The sequence below is a fragment of the Nematolebias whitei genome, chromosome 10 (assembly GCF_014905685.2).
Source record: "Nematolebias whitei isolate Nwh7 chromosome 10, NemWhi1, whole genome shotgun sequence".
In the NCBI taxonomy this organism is placed as follows: Eukaryota; Metazoa; Chordata; class Actinopteri; order Cyprinodontiformes; family Rivulidae; genus Nematolebias; species Nematolebias whitei.
Window position 1 is genome coordinate 40,355,458 of NC_056507.1, and position 19,554 is coordinate 40,375,011.

Here is a 19,554-nt window from a genome sequence, read left to right on the forward strand (position 1 = left end):
GGGGGGGGGCTTTTGCTCAGGTGGCTCTGCACTGCTGGCCTGGGGGTGTCTGGACATGTTAGGCATGTGCCCTCCCTTGCATGGGGTGCTCTCATTGTGGGTGTTGCTGTGGTGGCCTGGTCGGTCCTTTTGTGGGGGTGGGGGTGCGCTCTTGATCATCGTGGTGCACTTTCTGCGGCTGTTCAGGCACTCCTGGCTGATTGTCGCTGCTGGAGTTTGGTGGCGTCTTTGGTTGGGGGGCTGGGTGTTGAGCTGGGGATCAGGTTGGGGGTCTGGATGATCTCAGGGGGGCTTGGGTCACTGGCCCGGGTTCTGATTGGTCCTCGGGGCTATGTGCCGGTCCGTGGCCTGGGTCCCTGGAGGTGCGGCTGCCTCCTGCTCTTGGATGAATGCACTGGAGCCTCCCTCCCCTGGTGGATCTCGGAGAATGGGGGTGCCTATTGGGGTCAGTGGGGGAGCTGGCCCCCTGGGAGGGCATTGCCACCTCAGTTGTTCCTCCCCATCCCGACGTCTTCCTCCACCCACTCCATCACACCACCACTCAAGTAGGGCCTTGGGACTCAGGTGCACTACTGAGCTGCGGGGAGGATCCTCCATCTCCGTGGTTCATGGAAACCTGGGCCCCAATTTTATCAAACAACCTAGACACTCATATTCTCATGACACATGCATATATAGGGTCTGGAGTGGGCACATGGTGGCATATAGGGGGTGGAATGTGTAATCATTCTCACCTCTGGGACCTGTGCACACTCTCATATGTAGCATGTAGACATTTAGGGTTCTGGGCAAGGGTTGAGGGGGTGAACGGGCACTGCATGCTCTCTGGGGAGGGGGTGGGTCTGTGCCAGTCGCCACCTCATCCCCCCATTTTAAACGCACTATATAACAACATGCATCAACATCTTATTTGAGTGGGGGGAGGGAGGAGTTGGGTTTTACAGCTTTTCTTAAACCCTCATTCTCTGTCTGACATTTGGGGTCGGGGCGGGGGGTAGGCTGCCTGGTTGGGGTCTGGGCTGTGGGTGGGTATTGGGCCTTTGGGGGCGATTGGGGGTGGGGCTGGTGCTCCGGTTCTCCCTGGATTGTTTGGATCCTTTTATCAGGGTTCCTGGTTCTGATGGCCAGCCCTTTGGCTGGGGTGACTGCCGGGTTCTGGCGGGAGGTCAGCTGTGGTTGTGTGTGTGTGGTCGTTGGTAGTGCATGGCGGTGGTTGGGGACATGGCTTCACTTCGACAAAGTGCTGGCTGGTCGCCATGATGTGACATTCACGGTGCGGGGTGCTGTGTGTGTGTGTGTGGGGGGGGGTGCATGGGTGGCATGCCGGGGCTTCTCTGGGCCTGTGGTGTGGGGCTTTAGGGATGCATTGGTGCGCTGGGCCGGTCTTCCTCGGCTGCTGCTCCCTGCTGCTCCCTGCTGCTCTGGCCCCCGGCCTGGGGCCGGCTTGCGGTCACTGTTGGGCAGGTGGGGCGCATGGACAGCCCAACAGAGGCTCTGTCGGGCTGTCTCTGTGTGCCTGTTTGTCTCAGGTTGGGTTTTGGGTGGCCCCCCTCTCTTGGACCAGTTTTGGCCCCCCATTTGGAAGGTCGTGCTCCCCCCCTGGTGGTGGGCCCCCCTGCCGCCGGTGCATTGGCGGCTCTCAGCAGCTGGGGTTGGGTGGTGGGGTGTGTGCAGGCCCACCCTGGTGGCTGCCTGCGGGGGCCTGGGTGCCCTGGCTCTGTCGGGCCTCTGTTGGGGGGTGGTATGACCTCGGGACTCAGGGATTGGTGTCCATGGCCGGATCCACTCTGGAGGGGCAGGTTGCCGGCGGGGCCTGTTGACTTGTCGCTACGGCGTCCGGGGGGTTTCTGCATTGTGGTTGCTGGGGATCGCCCGGGGCTTCCCTTTGCTTCTCTCTCTGGGGGGTGCGGGTGTCCCTGTTGGGGGACTACCGGAGTTCCGGGCTTGGGGAACGCTGTGTGTCTGTGGTTCCGGGCTTCCGGGCTTCCGGGCTTCCCTGCTTTGCCTTTGTGTCCTACGGGGACGGGTTTATGGGTCCCCACATCCACTATTGAACTTTTTTATGAGAAACCTTTTAGTGATAAGCATGCTCACACAGGTGTTTAGATTCAGGTGTTTATCAGATACACACTCAGTTGGGTTGTGCTGGCCATCAAATATATATTGTATTACCATGTAATGTATAAAATACTTTCTAATTATGTTATAACTATCATTATATAAGTTGTTTGTTGTTGTGGTTTCTTGGTTCTGTCGTGTTTTTTTTCTCTCTCTTTCCGCAGGTCTAGAGGCAGACTTCAATGATGTTGATTTGTGTTCTCTTTATCCCCCTCTATCTCCTCTATTCCTATCTCCTTCTTTACATTTGAACTCTTCTCTCACTTTTCTGCTTTGTTATCTTCTTTGTTTTCCGTCCCCGTGTCCATTACATCTGAAACAAACCCAAAGCATCCAAAAAAGTTCAATCTGGTCCTCTGGACATTCAAAAAAACAAAAAACAAAACAAAGCAAAAAAATCTAGAAACGTTTCGTCTCTCATCCAAGAGACTTCCTCAGTCTGAGGTGCTGTTTTCAGCTCAGTCTCTTAAATAGCGCCTTCTCAGAGTGGATCAAGCAGTTTGCTGCTGACAACCAAAACCAGCTGATCACATGCTCAAGAAGGACCATCAACCTAACAATGGGTCATTAGCACACTGATGGCTGTTTACTACTCACAGAGGGCTGAGTGATACTAGCAATCACAGCATTGTAAGAGGGGGACAGTTGAACCCGGAGGCCTCCACCCCTGTTTAATGATGGACGATTTCTTTTCACAAAGATGGCCTCCTTTACTCCTCTCTCAAACCATTGTTCCTCTCTGTCCAGGATGTGAACATCTTCATCCTTGAAAGAGTGACCGCTGGCCTGGAGATGAGTGTAGACCACAGAATACCGAGATTTTTTGGGGAAAGAATCTCTAAAATATTTGTAAGATAAATCCAAACTTGAACATTATTCTTTGCCATCTTTGTTGTTTTTAACCCTTCCACTGCTGGCCAGTTCTCTGCTGCCTTTGAACAGCTCTGTGCTCCCTCTGGCTCTGCTGCTGACACCGAACAGCTGAGCTCCTGGTTTGACTCCTCCTGTCAAACCATTTTGGACTGTGTAGCTCCATCTAAACTGGTGCGGCCTAAAGCCAGATCTGAACCCTGGTTTAATGAAAAAACTATTGCAGCCAGACAGGAGTGCCGCAGAGCTGAACGGAGATGGAAAAAGGATAAACTGGAGGTTTCATTTTACATTTTAAAGGACTGTCAACGTCAGTACCAGAACACTGTTAAAGAGGCCAAAAAACAACACTTGTCAGATATTATTGTGTCCAATCAAAATAATCCATGTGTCCTTTTTAAAACTATTGACTCTGTCCTGAAGGCCCCACAACCTGTCTGTCTGGAAGCCTCTACTGAACTTTGTAATGACTTCCTGCAGTTTTTTATAAATAAGGTTGTTACCACAAGGGCCCTTATTTCAGCCCCTGCTTTTGACCCCTCTTGCTTGGTCCCCTGCCTGGCTGTGTTTGATAGATTTGAACCAGTGACCCTGACCCTTTTAGAGGATGTGGTCGGCCATATTAGACCATCAGGTTCTCCTCGTGACCTTGTCCCCCCTCGTCTTTTAAAAGAGGTGTTTTCCAGCATCAGGCAGGTGATTCTTGCTGTTATCAATAGCAGTCTGTCCTCAGGTGTTGTCCCAATAAGTTTTAAACATGCTGTGGTACAGCCCCTGCTTAAAAAGCCTAGCCTAGACCTAACTGTTTTGGCTAATTTTAGGCCCATCTCCAAGCTGCATTTTATTTCAAAAATTTTAGAAAAAATTGTATATTCACAGGTCAAATGTTTTCTGGATGAGCACAATATCCTGGAGGTTTTTCAGTCTGGTTTCAAAACTCACCACAGCACAGAATCAGCTCTAGTCAGAGTTTTTAATGATATTTTTATGGCTAATGATTCTGGTGAACATGTGGTTCTTGTCCTGCTCGACCTAACAGCTGCCTTTGATACCGTGGACCATAACATTTTAATATCACGCTTACAGCGCCAAGTGGGTATTTGTGGTACTGCACTGAGCTGGTTTAGGTCCTATCTGGCAGACAGAACCATGTCTGTCAACATAGCTGTGTCTGAATCCTCCACTGCTCCTCTGTGTTTTGGGGTTCCACAGGGCTCTGTTTTAGGTCCCCTGCTTTTCTCCCTTTACCTGCTTCCATTGGGATCAATCCTTAGAAAGCATGGGATCTTTTTTCATTGTTACGCTGACGACAGTCAGATCTATATGCCACTTAAAAAGAAAGATGCCCCCTCAATTAGGCCACTTCTGTTGTGTCTTGAAGACATCAAAGCCTGGATGTCTTTAAACTTCTTAAATTTCAATGAAAAAAAAAACCCAGAAGTGATGGTGTTTGGTCCTAGTGGCTCTTGTGAACCTTGCCCTGTTGATCTGGGCCCTCTGGCACCACATGTAAATAAAACTATTTCTAACTTGGGTTTTAAAATGGACAGTGATTTTAAATTAGAGTCCCAGATTGGAGCGGTGGTCAAGACCAGTTTTTATCACCTCAGACAGCTGGCTAAGGAAAAGACCATCCTTACAAAACAGCAGCTGGAAACAGTAATCTATGCCTTCGTCACCTCTCGGCTGGATTACTGTAACGCTCTTTACCTTGGAGTCAGCCAGTCCTCCCTCAGACGCCTCCAGTTGGTCCAGAACGCTGCTGCTCGGCTTCTAACTGGAGTTCAAAAAAGGGAGCACATCACCCCCACTCTGGCTTCACTCCACTGGCTGCCTGTTCATTTTAGAGTTCATTTTAAGATTATTTTATTTATTTTTAAAAGTTTAAATGGTCTTGCTCCATCCTACCTCTCTGAGCTGCTTCACCCATACTCTCCTGCTCGGTGCCTCAGATCAGCTGATCAGCTGCTCCTGGAGGTGCCGAGGTCCAAGCGGAGGCTCAGAGGGGACAGAGCTTTTTCTGTTGCTGCTCCAAGACTGTGGAACGATCTCCCTCTTCCCATCAGACAAGCCCCTTCACTGTCCAGTTTTAAAACTCTTTTAAAAACACATTTTTACTTCCTGGCTTTTAGCACACACTGAATTTACTCTGCACTGTTTTTATTATTTCTATTGATCTTAATGTTTTAACAACTGTTTTTATGTGTTTAAATGTTCTTGATTTTATATGTACAGCACTTTGTGGCAGCTGTGGTTGTTTTAAAGGGCTTTATAAATAAAGTATTATTATTATTATTATGTTAAATTATTCAGTTCATCCATCCATCCATTATCTTTACCCACTTATTCCATTTTGGGTCACGAGGGTCGCCGGTGCCCATGTCCAGCAATCACTGTGCGAGGGGCGTGGTACACCCTGGACATGTCTCCAGTCCATCACAGGGGCACACAGAGACAAATGAGACAAACAACAATTCACTCTCTCACTCACACCTAGAGACAATTTAGAGTTACCAATCAGCCTAACATGCATGTTTTTGGTCTGTGGGAGGAAACCGGAGTACCCGGAGAAAATCCATGTATGCACGGATAGAACATGCAAACTCCACCCAGAAAGGCCCCCAGACCGGGATTTGAACCGGGGACTTGCTCGCTGAGAGACAGCAGCTCTACCAGTTGTGCCACCGTGCTGCCCCAAAACAAATGTTGAAGATAGAAAAAAATGTTTCTAATCAAGTGATATTACGCAGGTGAAAGAAGGCGGTTCTAGTAACGTTTTTAATATGGAGGATAAAAGTCTGCCTGAAAAAATCAACAATTGTGGCTTATCTGAACCTGAATCCCCCGGTTTGGCCTCGAAAGCAGGCTGACATATCAATTTATCCTGGGTAATATGTAAGCTAAGGAAAAACTTTGTCTATCGCAAGCCCCCACCATGGAGGCTTATCAGAACTGTGCCGGCTGACCATCATCTTATCAGGACTGGAAATGCTTCATGGACAGCCTTTCCGTCAAATGCATGTGTAACGTGTTCATAAATGTGCTTGCTGGAGGAGTATTTTTGATGTCTTAAATCATGTCATTCAGGTCTCTCTTGTCAATGAGTCCCCGAGGCTCAATGGGATTAACCTGTATAAATAAAGGTTGAATGAATGTCCTGATAGGACAAGGTGTGAAGAGATTTTTTGGCTTTGTCCCCTTTTCTATCTTAAACAAATATTCTGAAAAGGATAAGAGGCCTCATTCAACCTTTATTTAGACAGGTAAACCCCATTGAGCCTCGAGGACTCATTTACAAGAGAGACCTGATTTCAACAAAGAATGATGACAACAATAGACAGTTATAAAAAGGCATACTGATTTTTTTTTTTTTAAACAAATAGGATGGCCAAAAAAAGAAAAGTAACAAAAAACAGCTAGATTCTAAGGCGAATGTAGAAAACAGGAACATGTCTGCATTGGTCCTTGCCAGGAGTCCAACAGATTCTTAAAGCCACTTAGAGAGGTCAAGGTCGAGAGCTTCAGATCTTTTTGTAAGATATTCTGGGAAACAGGAGCCGAGTAGGAGAAGGCCCTTTTGCCTAGTTCAGTCCGCACTGAGGGAACACTGTAGGTAATGTCCTGAGAGCGCACACTGTAGCTGCACTCACACAGAGACATGTAGGAGGAGATGTATGAAGGCAGCAGACCAAGAAGTGATTTAAAGATGAAAATGTACCAGTGAGAGAGTCTGCGTGAATTTAATGATGTCCAGTTAACCAGTGAATACAGGGTGCAGTGGTGGGTACGATAATCACAGTCAGTTATGAATCTTAGTGCACCATGATAGACAGCATCCAACATCTGCAGGGTGCTTGTAGGAGCGTTCATGTAAATAATGTCACCATAATCAATGAAGGGAAGGAAGGTCACAGATCCAAGGCGTTTCCTAGCATTCAGAGTTAGACGGGATCTGTTTCTGATAAAGAAACCCAGTTTAACTTTCAGTTTCTTTACCAAGTTTTCCACATGGAGCTTAAAAGAGACGACAAAGATACCCAAATATTTATAGGAATCAACAAACTCAATCGAGACACCATTTGAGGATGAAATGAAGAACTGCTGGGACCAACTTCCTTTTTGAAAAAAGCATCCCTTTGGTTTTGTCAGCATTTAGGACAAGTTTGAGATGGAACAAATCTGTCTGGATGATGTCAAATGCAGATTTCAAAAACTGGAAAGCCTTATCAACTGTTATTACTATCATAGCAGCAGCTATGTGTACTCCGCCCATCTTTCGGACAACTGTACGGACAAATTCTCGCTGTATCTCGGTATAATAATAATAAAGCTTATTACATCTTGACCAGATTCTTTAAATGAGAAATGTTTCATCTCCCATCTGGAATGGATCTTTACAAGTATTTGATTAAAATGTTTTGTTTTGTTTTTGGAATGTATCAAAGGGCATTTATTTAAAAAAAGGAAAAAAAGAGGTCAATCGGCTAGCAAAAAATTACATGTGCCTGAGTGACGACACTTGATTTTGCCAAATAGGTAACCTGCTTCAATGTATGAGTAGTATTCTATAAATGTTTGTTAATCTGTAAGATGTTTACAAATTATTGAATAATATTTTGATAAAGCATTAATAAATCATTTCCAAAGGGAACCTTATTCCATCTCTTTACAAACATCCTCTGCGTTTTATATCAATAATTGGATTACTGTCTGTATATTAGAATGTCTGCTCATAAAATGTTGATTTTAGTATGACTGTTTGCATTTGATCCTACATCAATACTCATGCACTGTACTGTATCTGATCGTTCCATTAACTATTCAGTCTGGAAAACAACTAATGTTAATACATTTGTAGGCTTATAAGTGCTTTTGCATTTACTTTAATTTTTCCTCCTTAGACAATAAAAGCAGCTGTTTAACATTTTTATGGTTATTCCTTTTAATAATATAAACTCAGTATTTTGTGTTGTTTATTTAATGGGCACCACATGTTTACCAACTCTTAGCAAGGTTAATTAGTGCTCTAAATATGACTCATATTCATGTATATTTTATAATTTATTTGAGGAGATAAAGTGAATAAGCAAAACAAACATACAATTAAGAATTGTCTCACTACCCACCACATCACATTTACTAAATCATCAAATTTTAAATATTTTGGATGAATATAACAGAATCCACTTTCCTGCAGAGGTAGACTGAAGATGGATTGAGGAAGTTCAGTCAATTTCCTGCTCCACCCAATATTCTTGTTGATTTTAATTTAATTTGTTAGTGTCTGCCACCCCCTTCCTTCAGAAATTTCAGTGTAGCCTACTCTATGATGCAAGGACTATTATTTCTGAAGGGAATCCTAAAAGACTTCATAAAACCCAAAAAGGTGTAGAGCATTGGTTGCGCAAAGTCCTCCCTCACAAGATTGCAGGCATAGTGAGACTTTAACATTTGTTTCTTCGTGAGGACATGCAGGACATTAACAATCCTTTGTTAGCGTGTGTGACTGGTGAGTAAACAGAAGGAAGAAGACTGGCGTCAGTCAACAACTGCTCAGCAGATGTCACTCATAGGTCACTTAAAACTCTCACTGTGTTTGGTGGAAGACTTTTATGTTTGCTACCAGGAAAGCTTTTAAAAACATTTGGTCAAAACTTAAAGAACAGTGCCATTTTTTTTTAGAATACAATTTGTGTTTTACCCAATAAAGGCACTTTAGAAAGATTTTTACAGGTCAAGTTTTTCCATGGCAGCACGGTGGCGCAACTGGTAGAGCTGCTGCCTCTCAGCGAGCAGGTCCCTGGTTCAAACCCCGGTCCAGGGGCCCTCTGGGTGGAGTTTGCATGTTCTCTCCGTGCATGCGTGGGTTTTCTCCGGGTACTCCGGTTTCCTCCCACAGACCAAAAATATGCATGTTAGGCTGATTGGTAACTCTAAATTGTCCCTAGGTGTGAGTGAGAGAGTGAATGGTTGTTTGTCTCGTGTGTCTCTATGTGGCCCTGTGATGGACTTGCGACCTGTCCAGGGTGTACCCCGCCCCTCGCACAGTGATTGCTGGACATGGGCACCAGCGACCCCCGTGACCCAAAATGGAATAAACGGGTAAAGATAATGGATGGATGGATGGATGGGGTTTTCCATGTCGACCCCCACCCCAATTCTAGACTTGCAATCTCTAAACCGAGGCCGGGTCGGCCCAAAATAATGTGCTTGATGGTGGGTCGGGTCGTTCTCCAGCTTTTGATGCAGTTTTACGAATCATACAGCACAAAGAAAACTAAATAAGAATGCATGATATGAAATTGTGTTAATCTACTTATTGAGGAGGAGGCAGGTCCGACTGGCCGGTTGAAAGAGGTAAAAAAAATGCCCAGTTAAGCTTAAGATGGATCAGCTGATCACCGGCCACGCACGTCTCCACACCTGCTGTCATCTGCGGTGAAGGAAGTAGCAGCAGCTACAAAAGCCAAAGCGAGCAGCGCGTTCAATTAAAATAGCCTTGTTCTGTATTTTTCCTAGTAATTTTGCTTTAAAAATATTTTTGTTCATCTGTATAATAGCCTATCTTTAGAGTTGACTTTTTAGGCTATTCATTTTGTATGTTAATATCCATTTGGTGAGACAATAAATCTTATATCTTCCTTTCTTTGAAATACGTTCTTAAAATACCATGTCAAACTGATTTGTTTACAAAAGCAGTAAAAGCTTACCGATAATTTTTTTTTAATTTCCTTTTTTCGAGTTTGGGCCTGTAATTATAGTTTATTGGTTGGGTCGGGTCGGATTTTTTAGGCCCGAATGCAACTCTACCCCACTCCTCAGCAACCAAGTGGTGTCGCAAAGAGCCACTGGTTTAAACACTAGTAGCTATTTCAAAGAGCTTTAATAGAATCAAATGTGATTTCATACAGCATTTATTTTATTATTTTTATCTTTGATCAATTGAACTTTTCAGGAGCTGATCACCACCCTGTACATCGGCTTTCTGGGTCTGATCTTTTCCTCCTACTTTGTCTACTTGGCGGAGAAAGATGCTGTCGATGAGGAGGGCAAGACGGGCTTCTCCAGCTACGCTGATGCCCTGTGGTGGGGTGTGGTAAGGCAACTTAGCAAGAAACTCAAAATTACTTTGTATACAGGTTGTCTGTGTGCATACATTTGTTTAAATAATGTTATTCAGTGCATGGTTTGGACATGTCCAGAGGATGGACAGTGGTTTGGACATGTCCAGAGGAGGGATAGTGTGTGCATTGGTAGAAGGATGTTAGAAATACAGCTGCCAGAAAAAAGACAAAGCGGAGATATATGGGTGCAGTTAGAGAGGACATGGAGGTAGTTGGAGTGAGAAAAGAGGATGCAGAGGACAGAGTGAGATGGAGGAGGATAATTCGTTGTGGTGACACCTGAAGAGGGAAAAGCCGAAAGAAGATGAAGACTTATTCAGTGCATGTATATATGCTCTTTTAGAAAACTGCTTTACCCACAGGGACTATAAAGTATACTGTGTACTGTGTCTTACCATATTCTAATGGTAAGTGGTAAATGGACTGTACTTATCTAGCACTTCCGGTAAGATGGCGCCCGTGTGCATGGCTTGCAATCCACCTCTGCTGATGGTGTTTGGATTATTTTTGTTTTGTTTGTTTTTTATCTGTTATATAAACCCACTGCTGGTGTATGACCGACAACAGCTTCTGGATATTTGTTTTTCTATCACCGATGTCGCTTATTTGGAACAATATGAGCGTATCTCTGGACCCCCCTGCTGGCGGACGTGCTAGCTTACCTCCACTGCGCTCCTCACCTCCCTGCCTGGAGACATCGCTTCAGACGCTGGTGAAACCGTGCTGGGCGGCTGGTAAAGCTTAAAGCCCTGCACGTTACATCTTCCTCTTCAGCTGGTGGTCATGGTTTCCATCGCCAGTTTCCCTCGTGCCCGGACCAGGTAAACAACGGGACTTGTCAGCCGGTGCGCAGCTCGGACCGACCCAGAGGAGCTGTTATTGAAAACCTGAGACCACTGATGTGCGCAAACTTCACCGCTGCTAGCTCCACTTTGGACAGTATCCGGATGTGTTTGGTCAACGCAAGATCTGTTACCAACAAAACTTTTATCCTCAGGGACTACTTTCAAGAGCACGAGTTGGACTTTTTCTGCATCACAGAGACTTGGATGTCTCCAAGTGAGTCCAACGCCTTGATAGAATTATTGCCACTGAACTGTCTGTATTTTAACGCACCACGGCCATCAGGCCTGCACGGTGGTGGATTATTAACAATATTCAAACCAACTTTTGTCTGTAAACAACTGCCCATCCCAGTTTCCCACGCCAGCTTTGAGCTGAGCGTCTTTGAAATCGGCCACTCGCCTCCGACGTTATTTGCACTCGTCTACCGCCCACCTCGCTCTAAGTATTTCATAAATGAGTTTTCTGACTTCTTGGCTGAAATCACACCAACATATAATCATGTTTTCATTATTGGGGACTTTAATTTGCACGTGTGCTGTCCTGAAAAGCCCTTGGTTAAGGACTTTTTAGATTTATTGGACTCACTTAATTTAACTCAGCATGTAAACGGTCCCACCCAAGAGCGCGGACATGCACTGGACCTTGTTTTAACTTGTGATGTGACTGTTAGTAATCTTGAAATTGGTGATAATGTTTTTTTCAGACCACATGCCAGTCCGGTTTGAGTTCACCCTCCCCCATCTAATTCCTAAGCCGTGCATTCCTGCACGTAGTAGCAGGACCATTAACCATTTCACTGCCACATGTTTCACAGATGTTTATAACTCTGAAATGATCATTCAGCCCCCGGTGTTCCTCACTACCACTGAGGAGCTGACATCCCAGTTCAACTCTGTCTGCTTAAAGACTCTGGATCATGTTGCGCTTGTTAAAACCCAAAAAATCAAAACTCAGAGCAGAACCTTGGCTGAGTGACGTCACCAAGGCCGTTAGGCAGCAATGTAAGAGGGCGGAGCGCAAGTGGAGGAAAGACAGGCTGTAGGTCTCTTTTCAAATACTTAAAGAGAGTTGGCGCCGTTATCAGAAAGCAGTGAAAGCTGCTAAATCCAAATACTTCTCTGATATAATTACCTCAAACTCTCGCAACCCACATGTCCTCTTCTCCACCCTAAACTCTGTTCTCCACCTCACTGAACCATCACCTCTGGATGCCTCGACTGAGCTATGCGAGAACTTCCTACATTTATTTTTGGAAATATTTGTGACCACCCGGACTCTCATTTCCCCTCCAACTCCTGACCCATCCATCCCACCTCAATCTATAGCTCTATTTGACCATTTTGAACCCATCACTCTATCTTCTCTAGAGCAGGTCATGTGCAACTTGAAACCTTATGGTTTCCCCTTTGATGTTGTCCCCCCTCGACTACTAAAGGAGGTTTTTCCTACTCTAGGTCTGTCCATTCTTGCTATTGTAAATAGCAGTTTATCCACTGGCGTGGTGCCAAAAACCTTTAACATGCTGCTGTTTAGCTTCTCCTGAAAAAAAATGAACCTTGACCCCTCAGTCATATCCAAATTCTAAACTGAAGTCCATATTGTCCAAAAAGAACCTGGAGACAGTATAACATGTATTATCCTGATGCATGCTCAATAATCCAGGTAGAAAAATCCAAAAAAGTTCAATCTGGTCCTCTGGACATTCAAAAAAAACTAAAAAACAAAACAAAGCAAAAAATATAAACGTTTCGTCTCTCCTCCGAGAGACTTCCTCAGTCTGAGGTGCTGTATTCAGCTCAGTCTCTTAAATAGCACCTTCTCAGAGTGGATCAACCAGTTTTGCTGCTGACAACCAAAACCAGCTGATCACATGTTCAAGAAGGACCATCAGCCTGTAGTGAACTAGACCTAAGGTCAAGACCTTGACCTTAAGAACCATCTGGGACAGAAACTGTCATTTCATTGATTTGAATCCAGAAATACAGGTTGACCCATCCTGAGACTTTCTTTCTTGAAAATTCAAGTGAAAGAACACTCTCTTTTTTATTATCATTACTATTTTACAAATGTTGATAATCAAAGTGTTTTAGTCCAAACCATTTTAGATGTTGTAGTGAACTAATCAATTTTTATTAACTGTGAAACAGTAATAACGATTTTTAATCCTCATGCAAAGTTAGAATTCATGTTAAGGTCTGTTACAGAGTAATTATGCATTTTCTGATTTTCTGTCTTTGAATGAGCAGTGTTGGTCCAAGGTTGGACTCAAACGCAGACAAGTGTTGGAACGAGCTGTCTTGTTTTTACATCCTCTCAGACGTAAATAGAGAAGCTGGCACCTGTTGGCAAATGTTTTCCGCCAACCCGTCCAAACATTTCTCTCTCTGTCTCTAAAAACATTTTCAATCTGTTCCATAACATTCCTGCTGTTTTTCTGACTTCTAGTGACCTCTTACGTCACAAAACACACCCCTGTCTGGTCGATATTGACCAATCAGAAACTCCCAGATGAACCGGAAATAGAGCTCTTTAAATGTCGGTACTTCCTAGTTCATCCCAGTTCCTGTTGGGTCGAAGTTCCTGTTGGGTCGAAGTTCCTGTTGGGTCGAAGTTCCAGTTGAGTCGAGCCGAGGTTGCGGTCGAGTTCCCGTGCTGGGAAACAGGAAAATCCTGACATGACCACAGAGCTCTTCCGAGTCTTATGGGATTATAACTTTCTTCCACATCTGGGTGGAACTCTGACGGACTCCACTCATGTGAGTCCACTCGTGAGGTGAACCGTGTCGGACGGAATACCGTCACTACTTCGGACGATTCACAGCCATCCTACGGAGACGCTGAACCGGTAGCGTTAACTGGAACTCCGTATCCGCTGATTCATCTTCAGAGAGGTAACGAGTCGAGTTTACTACCGAGCGTACCGAGGAAAGCTGGGTTCGAATGGAGGGTGTCGTTCTGTTCAACACTTTCCCCTCACACACCATCTCCCTCCCTCTAAACTTCATCTTCCATCTTTAAATTCTTCTATCAAATAGAAATCACTCCAGATATTTTAGAAATGTCTGTGTAAAGTTCTCATCCACCGCCGTGTGGATAATCAAAATTGTACAGTTTGCTAAAACTAGCCATGTTGTTATTTTCCATATTTTGCCAATTAATGTAAATGTATGATGTGTTAAACTTGATTCTGTTAATAAATGACCCACTGTCGTGGTGAGTCAAAGATAATTAACGTCTCACGTCCACATTTTATTAAATTCAATGCACGTTATATACAGTCCAGAAAAATTAAAGAATCCATTTAATTGATGAATATATCTCACGTATATGTTCATCTACATACTGGTGGCCCGTTACGTGTTCATAAATGGACTGTGTATTCGTGTAAAATTGATATCATGTTGGCATGAAAAGTGCAGATTCTGCTGTGAAGTACGTGCAGATTGTAGCTGTGTTGAAACGCAGCTGAGCTGCGACTCTTGGAGAAAACGCTGTGTTGAGCTAGCGGTGTTTTGAACGCTGAAATTGTGAGTCAACGTGTCTGTTGAAAGCTGAAATTGTACGTCTGTTTTGTGTGACAAATTTGCTGAGCTGTGGAAACGCTTTATTCTGTTTAAACTGTGTTCCAGACACTGTTCTGGTCCGGTTCGGTTTCTGAAAAGTTCGAACGGTTGGTTTTAAATGGTTGGAAAGACGTTTTTAATGCTGGGGCGCCGACTCCGTGCAGCTCAGAGCTTGATTCGTTGCATTTTTAGCAGAAAATGGTGCATTTTGACAGTTTAAAAGACGAAAAGTTGACAGACTTTTTTCAGGCTAAGGCGAACATGCTAGTTGGAAAAACGATCCGTGATTGGTTGGAAAGGCTGAGTTGGGACGCTGTGATTCGCTGAGAAGTGAGTGACGTGCCTACGTCATTTCCTCTCACCCCGTTGTTGCTCTGTCATTGGTAGATTCAGTCACGTGACCCGGAAATGAAAACTCGTTTTCATAGGGGATTTCAATCTGTTTTTAAAGCTGGAAAACGCTTTAAGGCTGCGTTCTGATCCGTTGCTACATTCTTCGAAGCCTACTTGCTAAAATTTTGCCATTTTTGAGTTTGAAATCCGTCACTAAATGGTGTTTTTGGACCTCGCTAGCCGATGCTAATTTTAAGCTAACAGCTAACGACCGGATGTCACCGGATGCCACAGGAAGTCATAGCGACTCCTACTGGACATCACTAACAGTGTCTGGGTTGCAATAAAATAAGGTTATGCTGCCACCTCCTGTGGAAACTTGATATCACAGGTTCACTGTGTTTTAGGTCATTTTGAGTGGAATTAAACGTGTTTATTTTCTGTAAGACGAATTTTGGGTTAATAAACGTTCTTCAAGTTGAATAATCACTGTTATCTTGCATTTAAAAAGTGCTTGAGGTATTTATGCAGAAAGGCATTTACTAAAAACTTTTATTCACTGGTAATCCCTCTGATGGAGGTGCAAAATAAAAAGCTAGAAACTTTTTAAAAGATACAGTTAGGATATTCACAGAGTTGATAAAGTTTACTCATTTGCTGGAGAGATAATACACGTTTAATTGCTAGATCATTAAATAAGAGTAAATATATCAGAAGAGAGAGACTCTTCTGATTTTATTTTACCACCTAAAACAACACATTCTCCTATTTAATTTTTAAATAGCAGATAATGGCGGACGAAGACGTAAACACTGACCTCTTGCACTCCCAAGATGTCGTCCAAACGGCTTTACATATTTTAACAAATTCAATTGTTGGTAAGCAATTAGAACAATTAGAACAACTTGATGAAGCTCAAAGAGCTGCAGAACTGATAAGTTTATCAAAAGGAGCCACAGTGTCAGAGGATAAAAGATCGAGCCGTGAACGGTTAGCAAAAATTTCTCTGCTCCTCAAAGAGGAATTGGACCATCAGGTTGCACGAAATGTCATGCTATCCAGAGGATATGCATCTGCAAAGGAGAGGTGTGACGAATTGATGAATGAGTCTGCATTGGAGGCAGAAAGAGTGCAAGGTGAGAGGGACCTCTCACAGACTGAGCTGTCATTACAGGCTCAATCATATGAGGAGAAGATTAGGGATAAAGACCGTGTGTACCAAGCTGTGTGTTCGGACAATTATGTGCTACAACAACAGTTGTAGCTCGCATCAAAGGAGCTGGAGGAATGCAAAGTGGAAAAGGCGGGATTGCTCCAACATTGTGTGTTTTTACAAAGTGAATGTCAGACATCACAGGAGCACCTGAAAGCTTGTGAGGAGAATCTAGCCACAGCAACAAACAATATTTCTGACGTGGGGCGAGCTGGTCTGGGACTCAGAGACGAACAAGGTCAGGGTCCGGGTCAACCACAACCACCCCAGAAAGATGCTGTTGCACCTCCTACTCTTAGCCCCATTCTGTCACCCCCACCCCCATCTCAGGTGGTAGGGACAGACCTGCACCGACTTGCACCTCCTACTCTTAGCCCCATTCTGTCACCCCCACCCCCATCTCGGGTGGTAGGGACAGACCTGCACCGACTTGCACCTCCTACTCTTACCACCATTCCGTCATCCCCACCCCCATCTCGGGTGGTAGGGGCAGACCTACACCATATTGCACTACCAACCACGCAAGTGAGACCGTTGATACTGTCTCCTTCAATGGATGATTTGCAGAAAATCTCAAAATATGTACAACGCTTTGTACCTGGACCGATGGGTTCATCTGGAACAAAAGCGTACCTCAGAGATCTTGAGTTCAGATTGAGAGGTTATCCTAATGCTGCGGTTGAGGATAAGATCAGTCTGATAAGGCTCACTTCAGACAGAGAGGTGTTCACCTTCATCGAGCGTCTACCTGATGCAACGAGGAGGGATTACAACCTTCTGTGTGAAGCTTTGATCAGAGAGTACGACTCCTGCACGGGACCTGCTGGTTTCCCAGCTGCAGACAAGGTCACGCAGGGCAAAACTGAACATCCAAGAGTTTATTACAAGAGAATCTTCCAAGCTTATTTTGGTAACAGAAATGAAACCGGTATGGAGGAAGAGGAAGGTTTCAAATTTGTTTTCAGCAAAAATCTCCACACTGATTTTAAACGATCAGTACAAATGATGGCAAATTTCAGAGAAAAATCCATCAGTGAGATTAAACAGTGTGCTGTGAATGTGTTCGAGGCATGTCCTCATGCTAAGACGCCCATAGAAGTGTTTCCTGGTGTAAAGATTAAACCCCTCCATCTTGAACTGGAAGGACGGCGTGCTTCGCTGCCTCCTCCTAATAAAGGTGAGAAAAAACAGTCTGTTCAAACTAACAAACCGCGTCATGAAGGTGCACGCTGGGACAAAAAAGCTCCTCTTTCAGAGGATGAACGTGATTATCGTAAAAGGGGTGAGCGTAGGACGCAAAGATATGGGAACCGAGAGGACCCATATAATCAGGGAAAGTACGTAAAGGAACCCCCAAAAGACATACCTGACCGTCCCCCACCTCGGACGAAACGAACCGAGGCGAAAAAATCCCAAAAGTTCCAGAAACAAGGCCCTACAGCTCTGAGCTCGGAAGAGACAGAGAAAATACGCAGGTTGTTAGAAACTTTGAAACACACTGACACGGGAACCCAACCAGGAGCACTATGCAGTAATGTAATCACTATTACATCTGAGGGCGCGAATGACAACATTACAGATGTCGGTGGAACACACCAAGACATTGCTGTTGTTGCCTCAAACAACCCCTCATCGGAAGAAGGGGGGTAAACACACACACAAACGATGACGAGTCATCGCAAGCTGAACACTCAGAAACAGCTACAGCTGTGCTGACAGTTCAGACAAACTCAAACACAGACAAGGCTGAACGCGTGAAGAAGCGTCAGACAAAACCCAAGAGGTTTCTGTGTAACTTTATCAGAAGGGGGGTCGCCAAAAAGGCGTACCTGTCGATAACACTCGAAGGTGTCCTCACACACGAAGCACTCCTGGACGGTGGGGCAGACATAACAATTATGTCAGCTAAACTGTTCGAGGAGCTGAGGACAGCCGCTGCCGGTGTTAACAGGATAATACCTCTCTCTGAATGTGCTATAGAAATGCAGGGTCTCTCAGAGGAGAGAACAACCCTGACAGCTATAGCAATGGTTCACATGCAGGTTGGCAAAATGACACTGTACCACCCGGTACACGTGTCTCGTGTTGACTCATTCCCATTTTTGGTTGGCCAGGATTTTATAAATCGCTTCGACGCGATTATAGATTATGGTGATCAAACAATGTGGACAAAAGTGAGCAAACCACTGCCAATAGATATGCCTCTGGAGTGTAACACACACTGCCCAACAGCAGGTACCGCGGAAGACGCAAAGGACTCCTCAGCCGAGGACACGAGCCCGGTGAGTACTCCTCTGACATCATGTGAAACCAAAGAGACCCACCCAGTGGTCCAAACTCTGACCCAACAAGACAGCCTCCTCTGTGAGCTGGAGCAGTCAGAGTCCACCAAACACTACCTACCACTGGTAGCTAAAGGTGTAGAGATCCAAGGGTCCCACACCAACGATGCTGTTCTGTCTCTGTGGACAGATAAATCAGCAATTAACCGAGCTTTCTATGAAACCTTGGTTCACAAACACGTTGGTCTAGAACTAATTAAAAAAGCTTTCCGCTTTCCATTAGTTCCCAATAGTTCACAGGTAATGACCGCAGGAGGAGTCATTAACCTAAAACTGAACTGGAACCAACGAGAACTGGTACACCCGTTTCTCGTTATCCAAAACTTACCACATGCATCCTACATAGGCTCTGACATTTTGGTAAGGTTAGGTGTCCACGTGGACACCATCAACAAGGTGCTGTGGTCCCTAAAACCAGCCACAAAGGATCCTCCTGTGCTAGACACAGCAAACCTTAAGGCTGGGCAGACCATTCCAGAGGCCTGCCAAGTTGCTAGCAACCAAACCACCACAGTACCACCTCAGGTGATTAACCTAATGGTGCGAATCCACATCATAGCTAGACAAGCTATTAGCCATAAACAGGCATATTTTCAACCTTCTCCTGCATTTTTCAACTTGGGACTGTCCGTGGAAGCCACGAACCAAGTGAGTCTTGACTCCAGGACCACATCTATTGCTGTGTGTAACACAGGCATGGATGAGGTGCTGATCCCAAAAAACACTATGCTAGGATGGTTGATTTCAACTGACTTTCATGATTTTGAACTAGGCATTCCATTTCTGGGAGGACTCCCAGACAGCCTGGTACCGAGTCAAGAAGCTGGGCCAGTATGGTTCACAAAACCAACACAGGCCATAGCTCTTTTCTCAACCGATGACGTCGACCAAGGACCTCAAACCTATGGTGTCTTACCCATAGACAGGTCCGACGACTCAGAAAGGGATTCATTGGAGCTCCCCAAGGAGCAAGAACCCTTATCAGTCTCATCACAGATTGATCAGGTGGTCGCCCAAGCCGACGCTCTGACATCTGATGAAGAAAGAGACAAACTTCGCCAAGTTCTTTTAAAATATGAAAAGTCATTTTCAACTGACTCAACAGATTGTGGGTTGACCTCACTCCACGCAGTGAGAATCCCAAC

General features: G+C 44.8%; 1 protein-coding gene across 1 annotated transcript in view; it reads left to right on the forward strand.

Moving 5' to 3' along the window:
• kcnq1.2 (potassium voltage-gated channel, KQT-like subfamily, member 1.2) overlaps window positions 1–19,554 on the forward strand; it is a 153,301-nt gene that overhangs the window by 47,643 nt on the left and 86,104 nt on the right. The window contains exon 5 of the mRNA XM_037683742.1: window positions 9,944–10,084. Within this exon, the coding sequence (XP_037539670.1) occupies window positions 9,944–10,084 (141 nt within the window). The remainder of the gene's footprint in view (window positions 1–9,943; window positions 10,085–19,554) is intronic.